The sequence below is a fragment of the Suricata suricatta genome, chromosome 9 (genome assembly GCF_006229205.1).
Source record: "Suricata suricatta isolate VVHF042 chromosome 9, meerkat_22Aug2017_6uvM2_HiC, whole genome shotgun sequence".
Taxonomy (NCBI): domain Eukaryota; kingdom Metazoa; phylum Chordata; class Mammalia; order Carnivora; family Herpestidae; genus Suricata; species Suricata suricatta.
The window spans coordinates 51,270,176-51,295,758 of NC_043708.1; the positions used below are offsets into that span (position 1 = coordinate 51,270,176).

At 36.3% G+C, this 25,583-nt stretch overlaps 1 protein-coding gene across 8 annotated transcripts in view; it reads right to left on the minus strand.

The window, feature by feature from the left end:
• The window catches only part of PRPF39 (pre-mRNA processing factor 39), a 38,147-nt gene that overhangs the window by 9,207 nt on the left and 3,357 nt on the right, over positions 1-25,583 (minus strand). For 3 of the 8 annotated variants that reach the window (XM_029950336.1, XM_029950333.1, XM_029950334.1), the window contains 5 exons: positions 11,683-12,029; positions 11,095-11,220; positions 10,327-10,445; positions 4,816-4,983; positions 307-472 (listed from right to left, as the gene is read on the minus strand). In XM_029950336.1, coding sequence (XP_029806196.1) covers positions 307-472; positions 4,816-4,983; positions 10,327-10,445; positions 11,095-11,220; positions 11,683-12,000 — 897 coding nt within the window. In that variant the 5' untranslated portion in view covers positions 12,001-12,029. Of the gene's footprint in view, positions 1-306; positions 473-4,815; positions 4,984-10,326; positions 10,446-10,573; positions 11,221-11,682; positions 12,030-15,324; positions 15,518-25,583 lie in introns of those variants that run through there. The other 5 variants (XM_029950335.1, XM_029950339.1, XM_029950338.1 and 2 more) reach the window with 5 other exon arrangements.

Here is a 25,583-nt window from a genome sequence, read left to right on the forward strand (position 1 = left end):
GAGAGGGATGCAAAACTTGAGAGACTATTGAATGCTGAGAATGAACTGAGGGTTGAAGGGGAAGGGGGAGGGGGGAAAAGAGGTGGTGGTGATGGAGGAGGGCACTTAAGGGGAAGAGCACTGGGTGTTGTATGGAAAACAATTTGACAATAAAATATTATGGAAAAGAAAAAAAAAAAATAAACTATACCACAGCTCAATCAGAAATTAATTATTTACGGGCTACAAGTCATACAACACATGCAGTCAAGGGATGTAAAGTCTAGCTTCCCATGCATTAAAGGATTTTTCCCCCAGTTTAGTTACCTTCGCTGGATCTGTTATGTCTTCAATTCCTGATGGTAGATCATCACCAGGAGGACCATCATCACCACTATGTCCATTTACAGAAGCTAATTCCCTTCGCAGCTGAATAAACTGTTCGCCAGTTAACAGATCTCTAGGTAAGTTATTCTGTACGTGTTCTTTAAATCTAAAAGAAGCCAATGAAAATATATGCTCTATATATGAAGTATAATTTTAGATCCCATGTACAATGACTACTACACATTATTCTTTCCAAAAAAATTCTGATTTAAAACAACCAAACCCTTTCTCTCCTGGTCTAGAGTAAAAACCTACCACTTGATTAAACAGTCTACAGACAACCTGATTTTCTTCATGCCTTGGCAATAAAATGTAAAAGGCACGGAGAGGCATAAACTCATTCCTAGTTCTGTCCATTATTAGTTCTTTGACTTAAAGGAAGTTTGCCCTTCTTTATGTCTTGGCTTTCTCATCTGTAAAATGGCACAATGCTATTTTGCAAAATTTTCTTTCCTTCTGCAAAATTACTCTAAAATGAAATATAAATAGTTATCCCTATTTAAATTATAAATGATCATTTGTAAATGATCAACAAACATTTGTAGTTCCTTCCCACCTCTCAATTGCTCCTCAATCTGTGTCTGTGCCAACAACTCCAATGAAACTGCCCTAATTAAAGTCACCAAGCGCCACTTCCACGCAAAATTAAATGGACACCTGTTTCGTAGCACAGCCTCTATGCTAATCTTATCTCACTACATAAGCCCTTTATCCACACTTTCATTTTAGAACCTTCTTTGGCCTTGATTCAGAGTTAGCATGTTCTTGGTTTTCTTCCAACTCTCTGACTGATCCTTGATCTCCTTTGAGGGATCCCCTTCCTATCAGTCCCTAAATGTTAGGATTGCCAAGGAGTCCATCTGACATGTTATTCTCATCTATTTTCATTTAATTTGTAGCCAATCTTACTAATACAGAAATAATTAGCATAATATGGTGACTCTAAAAAGTATAACTCAGGCCCATACTTTTCTCAATTTTAGATTAATCTATTATTTGCCAAAACTGCACAAAGAAATAGGTTAATCTTAAGCAAAGAGTGTTTTTGGGGAAAAAAGTCATTTCATTTTATCCATGCACCCTAGTTCATATATGTGTAAATTTTAATCAAAAACACCAAGCTGAAGACCTAAAATAGCTACACTATCAAATTTGGAAACTTATGTACATCTTGAACTAAATGGGTCATTTCACCCACAAATCAACACCCTGAGCATTTCTAATCTTGATTAATGGTACTGCCAACCACTCAGTTTCTACATCTCTTCTACTTTGCTTATCACTTACATTCCACTGGGTACCAAGTCCTATTGATTTTACCTTCTAAATACGTCTTCATGTCCTTCTCATTTTTCACCTGGATAAATATAAACTGGTCTTCCAGTCTCTAGTCTCACTATTCCCATCTCAACCTCAATACTGCTATCAAAAATATTAAAAAGTAAACATGAAAAACAAAATAGTAAACATGATGATATCCCCCTCCTATCAAATTAAGCTCAGTACATTTACCCTGCATTCAGGCTAAAACCCAATCTCCTTAAAGTCTTTATGCTGATCCAGACCAACCTCTTCAATCTAATTATTAGACATAGTTGTGTATTTACCTTATGTTCCAATCTTATGGACATTTCCCCAAGTTTCTTGAAACAGATTTAAGCTATTGACACCAGGATTTTTATGGATTTTAAGGCTGTCACTAATGTATATAAATAACATTGGAAACTAATCAAAATTTTGCATAATCAGTGGATACAGAGGCTTAACTTGGATCCACTTCATCACTGGGAGATAAAAAATATAGACTTCCTTATTAAAAAATGTTTTTAATGAAGTAACTCAAAAGTATAGTAAGAAAATGAACAAATTTAATATTCATGTAAATATTAAAACTCACAACTGTTAAGATACAAATAAAGTACAACTTACACAATTTAAAGTAAAACTGATAACTACTTACAGAGCACAAATTTAAAATAACTGCTGTTATAAAGGAAATTCTTTCAAATGGTAATAAAATATGAATACTAAGCAGTAATTTTTCATCAGCCGTGTCTGCTGAAAGCTAATTTATTCAATAAAACATAGCTGAATATCTAATATACTGAGTCCTTTTCCTACGTATTAAGGATAAAAGGAATTAGTAAGTCTCAGAAACTGACCAATGTACAAGAGCTACATATGAGAGACATAAATTTAAAGTGGTGCTCTCAGTGTTAAGGGAAATGTAAATAAACTGGCAGAGTGCTGGCACAAACGACAGAATAAATAAAGTTTTACACAGAAACCATTAAGCTACCTGGTTTTGAGTAACATGGGTAACCAGACAAATGGGAAGTGGAAAAGGTATTATAGCCATAGACCTAATAAACAATACTGCCCTTCTGGGAAATTATCAGTACTTAGATACTATGTCTGGAGCTTAAGAACTACAAGGGACTGGACCTGAGAAGTCAGATCATGTCAACAAAGTTCACATGCTAAGAATATTTTAAATGAGATATTTTCTTGGAGCTGTCATCAGTGTATACCCAAAATACATACACAACAGAAAAACTCCTATTCCAGAACACTATTTTAAATACATGCTTCCTCCTCTATACTTTTGACCAGCTTGAGGGACAACACTATTCAAACATAACTTCTTTGAGCCTTTATTTATACAACTGAAATGATACAGTCTTTTACACAGCTAGTGCTAAATAAACAACTAAGTGGGAGGAATGTAGTAGGCAAAACATCACACTTCACTTGTTCTCAAATCAGTAAGTCATAAGATTTACCTACACAAACACTACTCATGAATTTGCTATATATACTGATAAAGTGTCAAAATATTAAAAGAAAAAGAGGAGGTTAAAGAGCAATATGTGTAATGCAATCCCCTATTATAAGCATCTATACATTTTTTAAAACCTAGTGGGATATTTATTTAAGAACGACAACAAAAAAAGACGTGGCGGAAACGATACCAAGAACCGGAGCCGCACTGTCTAGCTCCAATCAGCTTCCAACCACTAACTCACTCTGACCTCATGCAAGTATTTTAATCTTTGTGTGCCTCTACTTCCATAAAATGGGGATAACAGTACCTGTACCTCAATGGCTTAATGTGAGGATTAAATTAACTACATAACAAGTGATTCCTAATTTATTTTATCTTTCTTACCAAAATCAAAGTTTTCTTATCACAGACTTTATACTGTAGATCCTAGAAGAATCAGCTTATGAAAAGACACCCTCTTTGTCTCATAAGGATTTTTAAAATCTCTGTACTCATTCATTCAAACATTCACCAAGCATTTCCGTACGTCAAGTCTTGTGTTATAATGTCTTTCAGCAAGTGTCCTCCTAGTTCGTTATACCCTAGAAACGGAATCTCCTCTACTCCATAAAATAAAACAAAGACAGTATATTCATTTCTACGTCATTCCTATTCCTAACCTGGTCGGCATAACTTCTATTTTTAGCAAATTGTGCCACAGTACTTTTCAGATGCTTCATAAAGTCTATTTTTTCTAAAGAAAAATTTAGAAAATCGCTTAAAAAGCACCTAATTTATAGGCTTTAAGACAATACTACTTACAAAAATTGTAACAAAAATATAGAAAATATGGGAGCTAAAAAAGCAAATATTTATCAACATAGTAAATACTTACAATACATACTTTCTTGTTCAGAAAGACTTTGAGTCCATATCAGTGGGACAGTTTGAGTACATCAGAAAACAGAATGTGGAAATCATATCACACAGAATTAGTTATTTTAACAGTCCTCATAAAAATGAAATACCAGTCATGAAAAATTCATAGTGGAAAATTTTAATGAAATTATTATTGATTAAATATAAACAGATTTATATTTATAACATGAAATAGCTCTTTCACAGTTTTGGATGTAAGGTATTATATGAATCACAAAAATGTACCTTTAATACATCAATAAGTTGTTTTTGTATTTTAAATGTTCTTTTTAAGTAATCTCCACACCCAATGTGGGGCTCAAACTTAAAACACTGAGATCAAAAGTCATATGCTCTACCGACTGAGCCAGCCAAGGCATCCTGAGGAAATCACTAAATTTTAAATAGGCATCTTAATATGCCATGTACTCTGTTAATTTAGTACCCCAAAAAATAATTAAACTTTGATTCTATTTTCTCATTCCTTCACCAGTCTAAAATATCTTAGGATTCCCATTATCCCTCATCTATAAAAGGGGTATGGAGACACTTCTATTTAAAAACAGTAAAATTCCTAAACATTTCATAAGGTATATGGAAGGAATATCAAAATTTAAAAGTGTGTCAATTGTGATTAGCAAGCAAGACTTTATTACTGTTTGTCTCTAAAAGAATCTTACATGACATTTCAAGAGAATTATAATCCTCAATATTTAAGAATACCTGATTAATCATAGTATATTGAATGATTGAATTTTTCCACCCACCTCTGAAAATGGTGACTATACAGCTGTGTTGGAATACCAAGAATACGATCATATATAGCTGTAACTTCTCTCAGGTTTCCTTGTTCATTTTCCCAGTTTATATACATTTCCCACAGTCTGTCAGATCGGAAATCTGTTCCTGCAGCTAGAACAGCATGCTCGAAAGTTCTGAAAAATTAAATTACTTCTAAGTTATCGAAGACAAAATAACTTTTAAAATATTATTTCTACACTGTGCAATATATACAAAAATTAAATCATTAAGTTGTACACCTAAAACTAATAATCAATTATACTTCAATTTAAAAGACATTTTCTTAATTGAAATAAATATTACTTCTAAATTTCAGAAGATCATACTAAATTCAAAATTACATCCAACTGCTTCTCACACAAGTAGGGAATAAAAAACAGAAGGAATAACAGAAAATATACAGCCACTACTTATTAAAAAGAGTAAAACCACAGAAAGGGAATATATCTATGTTTACATAATTTTATATTACACAGAATTATAATGCAAAACATACACACTGCAAACATATAAAGTGTCAATGAAGATACTTAAATATTTGTTAAATGTGAAATGTTGAATAAATACATTTCAGAGATTAATTTTATCTCAATTTAAGGAACAATTTTCTGGAAAAATAACTCTTTACAAGAAGGACCCAGCTGCCTTATACGGTAATGAGAAGTAGACATATATTTTAAAACTTTCAGAAGTCTCTCCTAAGTCTCCAGCTAACTAGAAAATAAGTAAAAGAGAAACAAACAAACAAATAAAACCCCAAAAACCAACAATATGTACTTTTAAAATACCTAACTCATTTCAAAGAGATTTTGATAAGCAATTTTAATCAATGGATTTGATATCTCAATGGGATAAAACTTTTAGACACACATTTTCAAAACAGGTATCTTACAATGAAGAGAGATTATTAACAGTATAAAACTACCCTACCTAAATTAATCTACAACTTTAATACATTCCCAATCAAAGCTCTAACAAATTTTGATTGGGTAAGGTAAAACAAATTCTAACACTAAGCTAACATACAAAACGGACAATGCAGTAGCATTTTCCTGAAAGATATCAAAGGAAATTAGGAAGCTCTAGTAATTAAAAGTATGGTACTAACTAGGTAACAGAAAAATGGATCACAAAACAGTTTCAAGGAAACAAAACAGATCAATGTACACGTGAGAGATTAGTATATAACAAAAGTATGTTAAACCAGCACAAAAGCCTGACAAAATAAAGGGTTAATCTGTGTCTTAAAAAAAGACACAAATTTAAAAGATAGGTGAATAAATGATAACAAAAAACTATTAAGAAATTAGGAGAAAATACCAGATTTATATATTCCTGGCAAGAAGCACAAAACTCAGACACGAATAAAAGATTAAAGACTGAACCACATTAAGAAAACAATGATGGGGCACCTGGGTAGCTCAGTCAGATGAGCATCAAATTTCAGCTCATGTCATGATCTCACAGTTCGTGGGTTCAAGGCCCGCGTCAGGCTCTGTGCTGACAGCTAGCTCAGAGCCTAGAGCCTGCTTCGGATTCTGTGTCTCTTTCTCTCTGTGCCCCTCCCCTGTTCACATTCTCTCAAAAATAAGTAAATGTAAAAAAATATATTTAAAAAAACACTAATAAAAAAGACATGATAAAGAGACATCCTAAACAAAGTTTTAAAAATGTGCTATGTGCTAAAACTGGAAGAAATATGTTAACATAGGTATGAAGGATTAAGACTGTGTGCGTGTGTGTATGCAGGGCTGTATGTTTGCGTCTGAGGTTTTTAAGACAGTAAAATACATGTTACTGCCCTGCAGAATTCCAAAATTATTCAGGAAATTAACACACCAGACAAAAAGAAAAGTGGGGTGAGTAGCAAAAATAATATAAAAACAGGGAGGGGGAACAAAACATAAAAGATTCTTAAATATGGAGAACAAACCGAGGATTACTGGAGGGGGTGTGGGAGGGGGATAGACTAAATGGGTAAAAGGTATTAAGGAATCTACTCGTGAAATCACTGTTGGACTACATGTTAACTAACTTGGATGTAAATTTTAAAAAATTAATTTAAAAAAAGGAAACGGGGCAAGATGGGAGAGGAAGTATGATAAGAAGGTCATGACTAAAGACAGGATGTTTACAAGAAGGTTTGTTTAATGAATGGTAAGAGACCTTAAACCCCCTTTTCTGCCCAGCTATGGGATTTCAGGAGCTAGGTATACATTCCCCAGGCAGATCAGATGATCCTTCAATGAGAAACCGCCTGGCACGGGAGTAAGATAGAAGAATACCAACACCGGGATTCTCCCAACAAAAACCTGAGTGGCCACTTTGATCACCCTACTGGTGAAGCTCGCCAGGCCAGCTAATAGCCTATACAAATAAGACACACAGAGCTACATTCCATTCACTAAAATCATAGCTTTAACATGAGCAGAAATCCAGAAATCAGACAAGTCAGAGTTAAAAATGAGTAAACAGAAACACTTCGGTGTTGGGAGTAGAGGAAAATTTCAACACTTCTTAATCCCTTTTAAAAAAAATAATAAAAAGATATTAAGCCATGTAACAAGAGTAACAGGATATAAGAATAAGAACAATGAGGGACACCTGGGTGGCTCAGTCAGTTGCTAAACTGACTCTTGATTTTGGCTCAGGTCATGATCTCATGGTTTGTGGGATTGAGTCCTATGCTGTCAGTACGGTGTGTGCTTAAGATTCTCTCTCCCTCCCTCTCTGTACCTTCCCTGCTCATGTACGCTCTCTCTCTATCTCTCTCTCTCTCAAAAATAAACTAAAAAAAAAAAAAAAAAAAACAATGAACAAGAAATAATCTTGGACATTAAAAAGTAACGGCAGATATTAAAAATCCAATACAAGTGTCACAGAAATACCTCAAGAAGTCAAACAAAATATGATAGGTAAAAAGATAAGAAAATTAAATGAATGGGGCGCCTGGGTGGCTCAGTCGGTTAAGCGTCCCGCTTCGGCTCAGGTCATGATCTCACGGTTGCCCCACATTGGGCTCTGTGCTGACAGCTAGCTCTGAGCCTGGAGCCTTTCTTCGGATTCTGTGTCTCCCTCTCTCTCTGACCCTCCCCTCCTCTCACATTGTCTCTCTCTCTCTCAAAAAAGTAAAATAAAAATAAAACATTAAAAAAAAACTTTTTAAAGAAAATTAAATGATTAAAACAGAGGATCCAATGTCCAATTAAAAACAATAGAGAAAAACATATAAAAGAAATTATCAACACAAAAATATATAAGATACTAATTATTTTATTTTATTAAGTAAACTCTACTCCCAACGTGTACCTTGAGCTCACAGCCCCAAGACCAAGAGCCACATGTTCTATGGACTAAGCCAGCCAGGCACCCTAGTAATATTTCTCAAAACAGAAAGACGTGAGCACCCTAGATTCAGATGGCCCACTAAGTAAAGCACGACGAATCAGAAAAAGAAAACCCAGGCCAAAGTGTATTATTAGAAAATTGCATTTCTGGGGCGCCTGGGTGATTCAGTTAGTTAAACATCTGACTCTTGATTTCAGCTCAAGTCATGATGTCACAGCTCATGAGACCAAGCCCCATGTCAGGGTCTGGGCTAACAGCAAAGAGCCTGCTTGGATTCTTTCTCTTCCTCTCTCTGGCCGTCCCCTGCTTACACTCTCAAAATAAATACATAAACAAAAAAAGATCTACTCTTTTAAAAAAAAGAAAATTGCATTTTCATCAAAGATAACAAAAGCATTTTATAAGCTTTCATGAGGAAAAACAAGTTATGTAAAGGGAATCCAGAAAAGCATCATCATACTTCTGAATAACAACACCAAAAGCTATCAGAATAGAGATGCCTTCAAAGCCCTAAGGAACATGACTTCCAAATCAAAACTGCATACCCCACCTGACCATCAACTGGGTGTTTCAGACCTACAAAAGAATTTTTTTCATACAAAGCATCCTTTATCAAGAAGTTACAGGATACACATCAACCAAGAAAAAGTAGGATCTAATAAACTCCGAAAACGGAGCTTGAAACCCAGGAAAAATGTAAAGATATCTCCTAAAATCATGAGGAGGAGGAAATTCTAAAATGATTGCTGTACGATAGAAACAGAGACCAATCCAGACTAGAGAAGGTTTCAAGAGGGATACCCTCCCCCAAGAGGAAGAGTAAAAAATGGAATTTACAAATTTCTGAGTATAATTCTCTTTAACAGTTTTCAGATTAAGTTGAGTAACACTAGATAGATACACTTCTTTAGCTTCAACAAATGACAACATAGCATTGGTACATTGTGGAAAGTCTGCATTAGTACTGACTAGTCAAAGTAGCTGTTGGGAGGGAGTGGGGAATTTTAAATTTTGAAAGAAAACTAAGCAAATGGGGAAAAAGACAGAGGGGTAAGAAGTTGCAATTAACTCCAAGAAAAAATAAAACACTTTGAAACCTATCCATTTTGGAAAATAAGTAAAGGGAAAACAGAGTATACATTAGCTAAAATTCTCCTCTACCATCACAGAATCAGAACATCCTGAAGAGAGAGAAAAGAGCAGTAGAGAGCTGCTATTATAAACATGTTGTAAAATATCAAAAGAAACAGCTAAAATAGTTCAAGAGGGGTGGAAGGACTGCTTTTTGTCACAAGCAGTTTAACACTGACTTCTTAAACTAATGCACATACTTTGATAAAAATGAAAACCAAAAACACATCTTAAAATGCCTATAATCAATAAGAAAAAGACAATCGAAAAGTAAAAGGAGCAAATGATATGAACGATGAGCAAATGGCTTATATGAATATATAAAAAGACAGCAAACTATGATGAACAATCTAGAAATGTGCAAACTAAAAGAATGAGCTACCCTACAGGTCAGAAGGGAGTGGCAGGATGTCTGTGGGCAGTAAGACTACGTTCATATACTGTGGGCGTTTAAAATTGGTATCGCTTCTGAAAGAACATTTGATGAAACTTAGCCCTGTATTTTCTTTGACAGAAGTTCCATTTCTAGCATGCTCTACATAAATAATAACATTGTATAGACATGTTTACTATAGCACTGATTATTTCCTATAAAGATTTGGTCAAATAAAAGATAGTACATTTGATAATATGAAATACTTTTGCAATGGTTAAAAAAATACAGCAGGGAGAGATTTCAAAATATTATGTAAAAAAATTTTTTTTTCATGTACAAAATGCACATGTCTATACATCTATGTGTATATTAAAGAACACACAATTCATACACCATGTAAGGAATGGCACTGGGGACCTAAGGAACAGGGGTGTGAAATGAAGAAGAATATTACTATCTTCAATACTTATAATCAGGTATAAGTTTATTACATGTATCATTTTTTTAATAGTGAAAACAATGTTTATGTTAAACATTCAGTTTACCATTCATGAGTTCTATTATCAGTATCAGAATACTTATTTTTACTTTGAACACATTTGAGTATCAATGTTTCCCATACCCTCTTATTGTGCTGTTTGTCTCAGGATCACCAGGGTCCAATGTTTCTTTTAAGAAGTTTATATAATGTATCCATAGGTCAACACTAAGAGGTATTGCCTGAAGACCCCGCCGATACACCTAAGAAGAAAACAACAAACTGTACTTCAAATATTTAATTATTTCTTAACAGAGAGGCAACACTGTGTTATCCGGTGAACCTTAGAAATACTAATTACTGGAATTTTGTTTAAATAATCTACCATTACCATTTGGGTGGAGGTTGGATAGAACATGGCAATGTTCTGATCCCCACGTGCAGAGTCTTGATCTTCAAAGCGCAGCAGTCCCTGCATTCTGACCGGGTTGTGTGGGCAGGCTTTGGGTTACAGACCATAGGGCACAGACCCATTAGAGCATCAATGACAGCGTCTGACCAAAAATGCAATAAGACGTAGCAAATGTGACTAGCAAACCAACTATATTGTTTGGAAAATGAGAAATAAATGTAAGTGAGAGAAAAGCCCTGCCCTACTTGTTAAGCTGCAGTGTAATACAGAGGCTTGCACTGCAAAGCTTGACAAACTGTAGAGGTTTAACGCACCTGCCAACAAAGAGAGAAAATATTAGCTACAAATGCCACAAGAGTGACAAATGCAAATAAAATACCCTATAAAATTGTTTGACCATAAATCGTAGGTACTGCCAGCCAAAAAAAAAAAGTCTTTGTTTTGTTGTTATTTGGCTTACAGTACCTAATGGAGATAATTTTATTCAGTAATGTACGCACCTCATCTGATTGTTTAATGTTGTCATGCCGCTTTTCAAGGTCTGCATACTTTTTCCAGTAACCATAGCAATACGGATAGTGTATGAAAAATTTGTCAAACGCTTTCCTGGCAGCCATCAAGTGATTCTGATGAAAATAAAACAAGGTGTTTAAAAATCTTGGAAGTTTCTGTCAGAAGAATATTATTTCTTCCAAATGTATTATCTCAAAGTAAATGATAGGTTTAAAAACCACACACACAGCCTCTCTTTTACCTGCATATACAATCTCATCCTTTAAAACAAAAGAAATTCCATCAAGTAGCAGGGTAACTTCTTGGTTCAGTGATTTTACACATGCTTACACACACACAATCACACACACACCAATTTTGACAAATGTTATACTTCGGCTCTATTAATACTGACTTTCCACAATGTACAAATGCTATGAAAGTTGTTCTTTAAAGCCAAAAATGTACATATCTAATGTTATTTAACTTAATCTGAAAATGATAAAAGAGGCAACTTTAATTATAAAACAATAAAGCGTCATCTAGTATTACTTGATTAATCTGTCCCTTCTAGTCCCATTTAAAAAGTTACTAACCTCTTGTTCTACATACTGAAGCAAATATACCCAGCCTGTAAAATCCTGAGGATTGTTTTCTACAGTCTTCCAGAATTTTTCATATTCAGGAGGGAAATTTGCTTCTGTTTCTATCACTGGAAGGTCCACAGCATTTGTTACTTCACTTTCTTCCGTAGATGCATTTACGTTAGGAGAGCCATCAGGGGACTGTTCCATTTCCGTAACATTCATAATCTCAGTACTGAAATCAGCAGCCTGTTCTACCACTACCTCTGAACTATTGCCTGTGCTGCCATTACTAGAATTTCTGTATTCTTCCATGTGAGAATTTTGCATAGTTGCTTATTTTGTCTTCAGTTAATGATCTGTGGAAACACAAATAAAGAGGAACATCTTCCAAATGTTTATTTGGCATCATCAAAATCACCATTTAAAAGCACCAGTTGGCTATTAAAGGAATACATTAAATTCATTCTTGATCTTTCCTGTAAATTATGAATAGCAGACTAGTTTCTGCACTTAAATTTTTTTAATTTTTTTAAGTTTATTTATTTTGAGAGACACAGAGACAGTACAAGTGGAGGAAGAGCAGAAAGATAGGAAGAGAGAGAACTTCAATCAGGCTGCCAGCACAGAGCCCAATGTGGGGCTTGAACCCACAAAACTGTGAGATCATGACCTGAGCTGGGACCAAGAGTTGGACACATAACCAACCGAGTGACCCAGGTGCCATATTAGTTTCTGTATTTAAAAGACAAAAACCTAATGTTTATCTGTTCTTGAGAGAGAGAGAGACAGAGACAGAGAGACACAGGATCTGAAGCAGGCTCCAGGCTAATTTCTTTATTATAAATGAACTTCTGTAACATCTAAATTTCCCAAAAACTAATGATCTTACTGTTAGGTGTCTGACTAAAAATGACATAATGATGGATTTAATTCATTTTTCAATAACTGAGTGTTATGCCTGCTCCCTGAAGAAACAATCATATCTAGAATTCACTGTTTCCTAGATAGCTAAAAATCAAAAACCCAATGTCTAAATTTATCTTGCCATCAACCCAAAATATCTTTAATATATGCTCTGGAAGATAAAGATAAAATTAACAAAACACATTCTGGTCTTGGATATAAACATTTCAGAGAGTTCATTACTTAGCTGAGGATACAGTTTTAGAAAGGAGAGGTTATACTGTTAACCAGCTGAGCTACCAGGGACCCCTAGGATTGATTTTATTACACAAGACACAAAATAAGATTTAAAAAAATTAAAGAGTGTTTTTTTTATGAATAAACATTAAATACATTAAAAATATATTTATGAAAGTTTTACAATTTGGATAGCAATTGCATAAAATCTTTTAAATTAAATCATCTCAGGGGTGCCTGGGGGCCTCAGTTGGTTAAGCATCGAACTTTTGATTTCGGCTCAGGTCATAATCTCACGTTTCATAATATCCAGCCCTGGGTGAGGCTCCATACTGAGAGCACGGAGCCTGCTTGGGATTCTCTCCTGCATCTGTCTGCACATCCCCTGCTCATGTCCCCACCCTGCCAAATAAATAACATTTTAAAAATATAATAATTATTCATCTCATTAAGAGCACAAAATAGTAAGAGATTATTCTTTTAGCCTATGAAATATTTTTTTAATGTTTATTGGTGTGGGGGAGAAGACCTTACATGCACAAGCGAGTTGGAAACGGGCAGAGAAAATCCCAAAGCAGACTCCACACTCAGCACCTAGCCTGATGCGGGGCATGTCACCACCTGAGCCATTATCAAAAGTGAGACGCATAACCAACTGAGCCACCAGGCATCCCTATCCTATAAAATATTAGCACAATAGATTTTAGCAGTTGTCTTCATCTCTTTCACTAACAGTTTAAATGGAAGGGCACCTGGGTGGCTCAGTCAGTTGAGCATCGGGCTTCAGCTCAGGTCATGATCTCATGATTTGTGGGTTCGAGCCCCATGTCAGGCTCTGTGCTGGAGCTTGAACTCTGGGCTCAGAGCCTGGAGCCTGCTTTGGATTCTGTGTCTCCCTCTCTCTCTGACCCTCCCCTGCTTTTCCTGTCTCTCTCTGTCTCTCGAAAATAAATAAAAAACATGTAAAAAAAAAAAAGTAAATAGAAACTTAAATCATTAAATCATAAAACATGTCTTTTTATTTAAAGTAAGGGATTATTCTCAAAACTAAACAGCATGAAACTGATTTACTCTTAAAATATGCTCACAATACACAATTACTTAATATAGTGCAATATAATTAAAAAGATGATCAAGACTTTAAAGATAGTAATTCAAAGAAAAAAATTAAAGTGATGAACAAGAAAGCATCATATCTTTACCATATCTTTACTAATACGAATGTAAATTAAAATGAGAAATTGGCAACAATTAGAAAGATCTCTCTCTGGTGGGCAGTCAAGCAAAATGTACCAAATGGAAACTGTATATTTCATATTATAGAAATAATCACAAAAACATATTTGTTCAAAAGCATTCACTGCAACACTGCATAACAGCAACCAAAGAAGGAAGTACTAAGAGAACTGCTTTAGTAAATGGCATATTTATATGATATAATAATTAAAAGGAAATACATATCTGTATCAATATAGAAAGATGTTCACAATGTATATACTATATACATGAAAAAACAGAGACACGCAAGTATTTATACCAAATAAAATGAATACAATAAAAATATCTGGTATTCACACCTATTCTCCCTGTATAACTGGGCTGATGATTACTCCTTTTGGCTTATCTGCAATAATTTAATTCAAGTGAAGGAAAAAGGAGGTGTTTTTGTTCTGTTCTAAGAAAAGTCAGCTAGGCATGCCAATGGCTGCCTAGCTGCATTTGTGTGTGTGTGTGTGTGTGTGTGTGTGTGTCTATTTTAAAAAGCTGGGATTCCTGGGGAGTCTGGGTAGCTCAGTCAGTTAAGGTTCAACTTCAGCTCAGGTCATGATCTCAAGGTTTGTTGAATTCAAGCCCCTGCACTGGTCTCTCTGCTGTCAGCGCAGAGGCCCCTTTGGATGCTCTATCTCTCTGTCTGCCCCTCTTCAGCTCATGTGCACACATACATACACAATTTCTCTCTCAAAAATAAACATTTAAAAAGAAACTTTAAAAAAAAAACTGGGTTTCCCTACAGTTTATACAGAAATTCTCAAATGCAGCTCCACACAACAGTCACCTAGTAAGCTTTTTTTTTTTTTTTTTTTTACATATAGATACCTTGGTCCCAACTCCAGTGATTCTGAGATGTAGACTCAGGCCCAGAAAGTTGTACTTCTACCAAGTTCTCTAAGTAACTCAGAGGAACAGAAACTTACTCATGGGTATAAATTATGAACAATGGAACTGTTAGATCAAAGAATACGTGTATATTAAATCTGAGAAGATGCTGACATTTATCTCTAAAAAAACTGCATCAGCCATGTGGCAAGACACTTTTAGTTGCCTATACAATAGCCCCTCTCACCATCTTCCTAGTAAAACACTGTTCTTGGTCAAAGTGGCAATATATTTAATCCCATATAAGGAATCATGAGACTGAAAAGGACATCTGCTACAGAGCTCTGGGAAAGATTTTGTTTTTCTGATTAAAAGGAACAGTCACAAACAGTGTAGGTTTTACCAATTTCTTACCTTGAATATGATCATATCTACAACAATCCATGTCCTTGAAGCAGTCAATACGGCCAGGAACTTAAGATAGCCAGCCCTGGGGCACCTGGTTGGCTCAGTAGAATGGTCGTGCAACTCTTATCGTGGGAACCTGAGTTTGAGCCCCATACTGGGTGTAGAGATTACTTAAATAAACATTTTTTTAAAAACATGCAAGGGGCACCAGGGTGGTTCAATCAGTTAAGCATCCAGCTCTTGATTCTGGCTCAGGTTATGATCTCATGTGCACAGGATCAAGCCCCACATCAGGGGGCTCGAACCCATGAACTGTGAGATCATGACCTGAACTGAAGACGATGCCTAACCAACTGAGCAACCAGGCACCCCTTGCATTACTAATTGTTATCCTTATTAGCTTATGTAAGGTCTTTGTAAACTAAGGAAATACGATCTTCATTGTAAAACATTTCCTGTTGTCCCTTTTTTTTTTTAATGTTTATTTATTTTTGAGAGAGAGACAACGAGCAAACAAGCATGACAGCGCAAGCAGGAGAGGGACAGAGAGAGGTAGACACAGAATCTGAAGCAGGCTCCAGGTTCTGAGCTGTCAGCACAGCGCCTGATGCGGGGCTCAAACCCATGAACTGTGAGATCATGACCCAGGCTGAAGTCGGACACTTTACGGAGTGAGCCACCCAGGCACCCCTGAGTTTTTCTTCTTTCTAGTTTGCGTGTATAGAAGGTCAGTTGTCAAACAGATATGAAATCCAAATTTTAAGACATGCTTAAAACATTATTTAAAAATACAGTATGAAGCAAAATTTTTCCCCACAAAGAAATTTAACATATTAAATCAGGAGACCTTTTGAGGCTGAATGCCAATGGATGTATTAACTATACCAGGTAAATCTAAGGAATGTTAAAAAAGAAGTGGGGAGGGATGGAAGAAGGAGGGAAGAGAAAAACAAGAAAAGATGAGGGGGGAATTCAGATGTAGACAAAAAGTTTTTATGTATACCCAGTATTATATTATACTACTGGTAGAGAATAAATACCTAAGTATAAGATAAAGTTCTTATTAATTTGTTGGGGAGAGAGATCAAAAGAAAAAAAAAGACAAAATGGAAAGAAAGAGAATTTCAAATGAAACAAAGTGTAGAGAAATCAACTGAAAATTACAGCCATCTAGAAAGCCACATAAAATACAGAATGTGGTCTTAACTTTTTGAAAAACTGTAAGTTTCCGAACAGAAAAATAATAAATTATTCCAGAATAGAAAAAAGTCCACTTGACAGAACAATCCTTCTTGACAGCAGACAAACAGGAAGAAATCAGGATTCGTTCAAAGACGAGAGGAACACAATGTAAATGGGGGAAGTGAAAGGGGAGCCACAGTGTAAGCAGGGCAGTGACAGAGGGATTAGAGGAGAAGTGACAGAGATGGAGTCTACAGAGGATTCTGAGGAGAAATAAAGCAAGGAGCAATCCCACCAGTACGCAGTATAGAACAATTCAAAGTACAGTATTATTCCACCAGAAAAATAAGTTACTGCAATGACTGATTAAGGTCCTAAGCTTTTCCTGTTTAAGCTATTTTGAAGCCCTAGAAAAAGGCAAAGTTCTCATTTTTTCCTTCTTCCCCCCTTCTTTAAAGAAAAGACACATCTGAAGATTAATATCCAAATTAGTCACAAGTTTGTGTCTTTTTATTTCAAAGCCACTCAAGAAAACCAAGAATGTTGGCTGGCACATTCTGAGTCATTTACTACCTGCCCTATTCTAATTGCACACTTAAGTGGGACAAAGTTTCTTCTGGCATCAGCAAATTTACCACACCCCTGCATCTTCCGACATTATCAATTACTCCACACCCTGCAATTAAAATGTTGTAAGAAGAATTAAGAACATCATCCTTACCCTCAGGGAGATCATTTTTCTAATTACCCCAAAAATCACTGAGCCAAAAGAATATACTCAAGTTATTTTTTAGTAAGTTATTCCAACACATTCTTCATAATGTGGCAATTAACTCGTCCCACTTTATTCTTAACAATAATCAATAAATGCCAATTAGCAAAACTGCAAAAGGGTAAAAAATATCAAAAGGAAGAAGACAGCAGTATGGTTTCAGCATAAAGACAAAGAGACCAATAGAACAAAGAGCCCAGAAATAAACTTTTGCATATATAAGTGATTTTCTTTTTAAGTTTTTATTTAAATTCTAGTTAGTTAACATATAGTATATTGGTGGGGCACCTGGATGGCTCAGTTGGTTAAGTGTCCAACTTTGGCTCAGGTCATGACCTCGCGGTTTGCGAGTTCAAGCCCCACATCTGGCTCTGTGCTGACAGCTCAGAACCTGGAACCTGCTTCAGATTCTGTGTCTCTGTCTCTCTCTGCCCTTTCCCTGCTTGCACTCTCTCTCTCAAAATAAATAAACATTAAAAAAAATTTTTTAATATATAGTATATTGGCTTCCAGAGTAGAATTTAGTGATTCATCACTTACTTGTAACACCCAGTGCTCATCACAACATGCACCCTCTTTAATACCTATCACCCATTTTAGCCCACCCCCACCCACCACCCCTCCAACAACCCTACCTTTGTTCTCTGTATTTAAGAGTCTCTTATGGTTTAGCTCCCTCTCTTCCCCCAACTTACCCTATGTTCATCTGTTTCATTTCTTAGGTTCTACATGAGGGAAATGATACGGTATTTGTTTTTCTCCGACTTATTTTGCTTAGTATAATATACTCTAGCTCCATCCATGTTGTTACAAATGACAAGACTTCATTAGTTTGATGGCTGCGTAATATTCCATTATACATATGTAAGTATGTACATACACACACGCGTGAGCGCACGCACATATATACCAACTCTTTAACCATTCCTCTGTCAACGGACATTTAGGCTCTTAAATGCTTCTAAAATCACTGGGGTCCATATGCCCCTTCATATCAGTATTTTTTTATCTTTTGGGTAAATACCTCACAGTGCAATTGCTGGGTTATAGGGTAGTTCTATTCAACTAGGGTACCAAGATCACTCAGTGAGAAAGGGCAGTGTCTTTAACAAACGGTACTGGGAAAATTAGGTATTCACATGCAAAAGAATGGAGTTGGATCCTTACATTATACCATATACAAAAATTAACTCAAAATGGATTAAAAATCTGAATGTAAATCTAAAAATACAAAACTTCGAAGAGAAAACATACAGGAAACCTTCATTACATTGAATTTGGCAATGATTTCTTGGAAATGACACCAAAAACAAAGGGAACAAAAGTAAAAATAGACAAATAGGCTACAGTAAACTTTAAATCTTTTGTGGATCAAAGAACATAATCAACAGAGTGAAAGGCAACCCACAAAATAGGAGGAAATATGTACAAATCTTATACCCAAATGGGGGTTAATATCCAGGATATAAAGAACTACAACTCAGAAACAACAACAGGGGCGCCTGGGTGGTTCAGTCGGTTAAAGTGGCTGGTTTTGGCTCAGGTCATGATCTCACGGTTTGTGGGTTCGAGCCCCGCATCGGGCTCTGTGCCGACAGCTAGCTCAGAGCCTAGAGCCTGCTTCAGATTCTGTGTCTCCCTCTCTCTGTGACCCTCCCCTGCTTGCGCTCTGTCTCTCAAAAATAAAAAACATTTAAAAAATTTAAAAACAACAACAAAAACTTGATTTAAAAATGGACAAAGGACTTTAATAGACATACCTTCACAGATGATGTGCAAATGGCCAACAAGCATATGAAAAAATGCTCAACATCACTAATCATCAGAAAAAGGCAAATCAAAATCACCATGAGGTATTATCTCACATTTGTTATGATAACTATGATCAAAAAACCAGAAGGGTGCCTGAGTGGCTCAGTGGGTTAAGCAGTTAAGCATCTGGCTTCAGCTCTGATCATGATCTCACAGGCTTGTGGGTTCGAGCCCCACATCAGGTTCTGTGATGCCAGCTAACTCAGAGCCTGGTGCCTGCTTCAGATTCTGTATTTCTGTCTCTCTCTGACCCTCCCCTGCTCGCCACTGTCTGTCTCTCAAAAATAAATAAAAATACTTTTAAAAATTAAAAATTAAAAAAAAACCAGACAGTCACATGGGTGGCTCAGCTGGTTGTGCCTCCAACTCTTGATTTCAGCTCAGGTCATGATCTCACGGGTTCATGAGTTTGAGCCCTGCTTCAGACTCCTAGCACTAACACTGCAGAGCATGCTTGGAATTCTCTCTCCCCCTTCTCTCTGCCCCTCCTGGACACTCTGTCAAATTAAATAAACTAAAAATAAATAAATAACAGAAAATAAGTCTTGGTGAAGATGAGGAAAAACTGGAATTCTTACATACTGTTAGTGGAATTGTAAAATGATGCAAATGCTACAGAAAATAATATGGTTTCCTGAGAAAAGTCAAAGTAGAACTACTATATATGACCTAAGAATTCCACTTGGCATATATGCAAATTAATGAAAAGTAGGGACTCAGAGCTATATTCACATCCATGTTCATTAGCACTATCCACAACAGCCAAAAGAAGGAAGCAAACCAAGTGTCCACTGACAGATAAACAAAATGTGGTATATGCAATGAAGTATTATTCAGCCTTTAAAATGGAGGAAATCCTGTCATATTCTAAATGCATGAACCTTAAGGACATTATGCTAAGTGAAGTAAGCCAGTCACAAACCAAATTCATCGAAAAAGAAAAGTATAATGCAGTTATCAGGGAATGGAGAGAGGAAGAAAAGGGGAGTTGTTTAATGAGTATAGTTTCAGATAAAGATGAAACATTCTAGTAATCTGTTTACAACCATGTGAATATATTTAACACCACTGAACTATACACTTAAAAATAGTTAAGGTAGGGGTGTCTGGGTGGCTCAGTCAGTTGAGCATCTGACTTCGGCTCAGGTCATGATCCCATGGTTCCTGGGTTTGAGCCCCGCGTTGGGCTCTGTGCTGACAGCTAGCTCAGAGCCTGGAGCCTGCTTCGGATTCTGTGTCTCCCTCTCTCTCTGAACCCCCTGCTCACGCTGTCTCTCTCTCTCTCTCAAAAATAAATAAAACATTAAAAAATTTTTTTAAATAGTTAAGGTAAATTTTCTGTTTTGTGGTTTTTATCATAATTTTTAAAAAGATAAGTCAACAACTTAATTGTAACTACACTAGGAAATACAAAGTACAAAAAACCAACAGGAGTTGGAACAGCCAAATCTTCTTTCATCATAAGATATACTATGGTAAACATTAGAATAAACGGGGTGGGGGGCTAAGTCCTACTTCTCTCCCTTAATACAAGCATGTGATCCTACATCATTCTTACTTTCCCCACTTCTAAAACAGGGACTAATAATACTTGCATAAGGCTGTTAAGATGAGATAAAAGCATGTGGAGGTCTATAAATTCACATAAATGAAAGTTATTACTGTAAACAACAAATTCCTTAGAAAGTTTTATCCAAGCGTAAGATGTTATACTTTAGAGTAACGAAGGAGGGACGCCTGGGTGGCTCAGTGAGTTAAACATCTGACTTCGGCTCAGGTCATGATCTCACGGTTTGTGAGTTCAAGTCCCATATCCAGCTCCACGCCAAAAGCTCAGAGCCTGAAGCTCACTTTGGACTCCTTTCCTGGTCTCCCTTTCTCTCTGCTCCTCCCCTGCTCACGCTCTCTCTCCCCTTCAAAAATAAACAAACACTCAAAAAAACTTTAATAAGGAAAAGAAAAAAGAACTCACGAAGCACTTAAATTTTCTTGCTTAAGTATTAGGAGAAAAAGAGCTGTTGACTTCAACTTCATTACACTAGTAGTCAAAACAGTTTATCTGCATGTCGATCTTATTTCTAAATTTTTCAATTTTAGACATTTTTACTGTCTTTCTATTACAGAAGATTAGGGTTTAACTACTGTACCAAACATACTTCCACAACTTCCTTCTCATGTGCTCTAATTTCTATCAGTTTGGAGGTAACTCAACATTCAGGTTAACATTAGCATGCCTATATCAACATTTTTTCAAGTTATCTTATATAATTCCATTTCCTTGTTTCTACCTCTTTAAATCCTTCCTGATTATTTTCATATGTTTGGTTGTCTTTGAAAAATGATGGGGCGGGGGGTGTCTGGGTGGCTCAGTTGGTTAAGTGGCTGACTTCAGCTCAGGTCGTGATCTCACAGTTTGTGGGTTCGAGCCCCATGTCAGGCTCTGTGCTGACAGCTCAGAGCCTGGAGCCTGCTTCTAATTCTGTGTCTCCCCCTCTCTCTGACCATCCTCTGCTCACACTCTATGGCTCTCTCACTCTCAAAAACAAATAAGCATTAAAAATTTTTTAAAGAAAAGAAAATAAAAATGATTCTAAACTCCTGTAGAGCTCTTATAAAAATCCTTCAAAAACAACTGACATGTGGGATGTCTGGCTGGCTCAGTTGGTAGAGCATACAACTCTTGATCTCAGGGTTGTGAGTTTGACTGAGCCTCATATGTGGCATAGTTTACTTAAAATAGAAACAAAAACAAAAACAACAACAGATACTCATACTATCAAGTCCATTTTCCCTTCGGGAGACATCCTTTCCGAAACCATCTAATCTGCAGTGGTCTAGACTGGCTTGTCTGGTCTAGGTTTGTCTGTTCATTTTGATCCAAGGATTCCTTTTGCTTATTTCTCATTTATAACAGCCAAAATCCTTTCCTTTCTTGACATACTCCCTCTTTTAGATAATTATTTCTATAACTTTCTCAAAAAGGGTATGTGGTGTAAAAAAATTAAGACTTTTCAATTCTAAAATCTTCATAATTGAATAGTATATTGTCTAAGTATAAAATTCTATAATGAAAATAATTGTTTCTTAAGAATTCTGAAGGTCCTCCTCCTTGCCTCGGTCATAACTGATAAAGTATCCCTGCTCCTACCAAAGGTCATACCCTGAACTCACCATTGGATCGTTTCTCCCACCCATCTTCTCAAGAATGTTGCTTCTTAAATTATCTTCACTCTTCCTTTACCAGTTTCTCTCAGCATATTCAACCTCTTTCACTAGCATTCAAACATGTGTAAATAATTTTCTTCTATACAATTTGTAACATATATACTACAATTTAGCTTAACTTAAAAATAAGTAAAGGGTAGGGGCACCTGGATGTGGTTCGGTAAGTCGGACATCTGACTCGATTTCAAGTCAGGTCATGATCTCATGGTTTGTGAGATTGAGTCCCATGTCATGCTCTGTGCCTGTTTGGATACTCTCTCTCTCTCTCTCTCAAAATAAATAGATAAACTTAAAAAAAAAAAAAAGCAAAAGGTAATCAACAATAAGCTATGTTAATGATTTAGATTTTGTTCTAAGGACAAAAACCAATGAAGCTGCTAAGCTTGTTATCTCTACTTCTGTAACTTCCATTTTCTTCATCACTCTGATATTTGCTAAGGTCACAATCTTCTTGTGTATAAATCCAATTGAATGCTTTCTAATCCATTCATTTCTGATCTACTATTTCCTTTTTGGCTTTCTGTTTGTTTTTCTCTGACCTACTCTTCACAGCACTCAACAGGAATGATGACTTTCTACTTGAAAGATTCCCTTTTTTTGCCTTTTCTGACATATTACAATTTACCTAGCTTTCCTACTACCTTCTTGGACTGCTCTCTTACCATTCGGAAGAAACTTTTTTCTTCTCACAGTCCTATTGAGTCCTTGGGTAGCACCCAAGATTTTGTCTTCCATTCTCTCCTTTTCTCAACCAACACTCTCCTGGGGCTGATAATGTTCTCCCGTTTGATAGGATTTTCTCACGTGGCCTCCAAGTCCCACCATCTCTTCTTCCTACTTCACTATCACTCTTTCTCCTGAGTGTCAGTCTCCTGAGGCAAATTGGGTACTCCTCTTCAATTTGATCTTTTAGAGTGTCCCAGGACTTAATTAATCCTTGGTCATCAACTCCTCTCTATCAACTCCTCTCCATTATCTCCCCAATCTCACTTGGTTTGAAATACTAATTATGTGCCAACTCCCAAATTCTATCCCCAGTCCTCTTTTTCAGACTTCAGACCCATATATCCAAATATATACACTTTTATCATCTGTACATACAGTCATTTCAAATTATAAAATGTCCTTAAGAGAACTTCTGGTGTCTCCCCCAAAACCTGTTCTATCCATTTCCTTCTCCATCTCTGACAGAAAATCCTTCCTTTTAGTTGCTCAGGCCAAAAATCTTGAAAGTTATCCTTGACTATTCTGTCTCTCACACCCAACCAATGTGTTATGGAATCTTCATCTATATTCAGCATCCCACGTCTTATAATTTCCATTCAAACTCTCATCTCTCATCTACAATACTATTACAGACTTCCAAAACGTTCCACAGGTCTCCCGCTTCTTTTTTGCTACATCCCACCACCTCCCTATCCCCAGTCCATTCTCAACATAGCAGATAGTATTCTTTTTAAAGCATAAATAAGACCATGTCACTCCAGTGCTCGCATAGAGTAGAAGTCAATGCCCTTGCAATGACTCGCTGTCCTCTTCCTACCATTTACCTTTTGACCTCATCTTCTCATACTCTTGGCCTCACTCAGCCCCAGCAACACTGACATCTTTTCTCTAAAACAGACCACTCTCTCCAGCCTTAGAGCCTTTAAGCTGGCTATTTCCTTTAGCAGCATTATCTTCTCCTAGATATCCATATGGATAACTTCTTTATCTCCTTCTTTGTTGAACTGTCATTTTCTCAATAATAACTACCTGAGCAACCCTCTTTAAAATTGTAACTCGCTCCCATCCCCAACAAATACAATCCCCTTTACCATCCTCATCTGTTTTTAATATTTATTTATTTTTGAGAGGGCACAAGCAGGAGCAGGGAGGGAGACAGAGGATCTGAAGTGGTCTCTGCAGAGAGCCCAATGCAGGGCTCAAACTCACAAACCACAAGATCATGACCTGAGCTGAAGTCAGACACGCAATCTACTTAGCCACTCAAGTGCCCCTATTTTTTTCCTTTTATTCACAGTATTACACTATAACATGGTAAATAATTTACTATTTGGTATACCCTAACATTAAGAATTAACCATCCCCTTCTTTCTACTCACAGTAGTATTGTTATAGTTTAAGTAATCATTATCTCCCTCACTAGACCAGCATTTTTCAAACTGCAGACTGCGTCAGACCAACTTTTTCTTTTTTACAAATGAAAATTAGAAAAAATTTTTCTCAGAGTGTTTTGCACATATAAAGGTAATATTCTTCTGTGACATCTGGTGTGATTACACACACACACCGTTCAACTATTACATACCACACTGAAGACATTCATTTTTTTTAGAGAATGAGTAAATGAAAGCATGTCATCATATACTGCTATGACTTCAATTAATAGCTATTTGTAATAATAGTAAGACACCATCTATTGAACAAATATTTTGTTAAATGCCAATTACCCATTTTTAAGAATGGGAAAAGCAAAACTAAGATTAAATAATCTGTCCAAGGTTATATGGTTGGTAAGAAACAGAGCCAGTATTCAAATCCACCCTAACACCAAAACTCTCCTCTATTCTCTACTAAGTTTTGCAGCCAAGAAATTCTATTTTTGTTGATATTTGGTTTGGTTTTGTTTTCCAACTGACCTCCTGTCAACTTCAAGGCCTTAGTGTACCCAGTTTCTTCCATCTAGAATGACCTCCTACCCTTCTACCTAATCCCCACTTAGAACCTTCAACCTAGCTAAAGCCTATTCATTCCTCTGAGTGGAGTTTAGTATCCCCATACCTTCCAAATTAGTCAGGCTCCTTAAGTGAAGCTTCCACAGCACTCTTCTTCTCCATAGCATACACATTTGTGGTACTTGTTTCATACCACCTTCCCTACTAGGTTACAAGTTTCTTGAGAGTAAAGAGCAGATCTACCAATACCTAGGGATACAGTATACCTGCAGGCCTAGTACACAATTTATTTAATAAATAGCATCAGAGTCCTTAGTCCCACCCATCCCACCCCACCCCCTGAGTAAAAACCAATATATTACTTTCTTAAGCAAATGAGAAACAGTCAAATAAAGTACTTGGGCTTTAGAGCCAGAAAGAAATGAATTATAGATCTGGCCCAGTTACTCAGTAGGGAACACTGAGCAAAATACTTACCCTCTCTAAGCCTCATTCACAAAATAATCACATATCTTTGGGGCACCTGGGTGGCTCAGTCAGATAAGTGTTCAGCTTTAGCTTAGGTCAGGATCTCACGGTTCGTGGGTTCAAGCCCC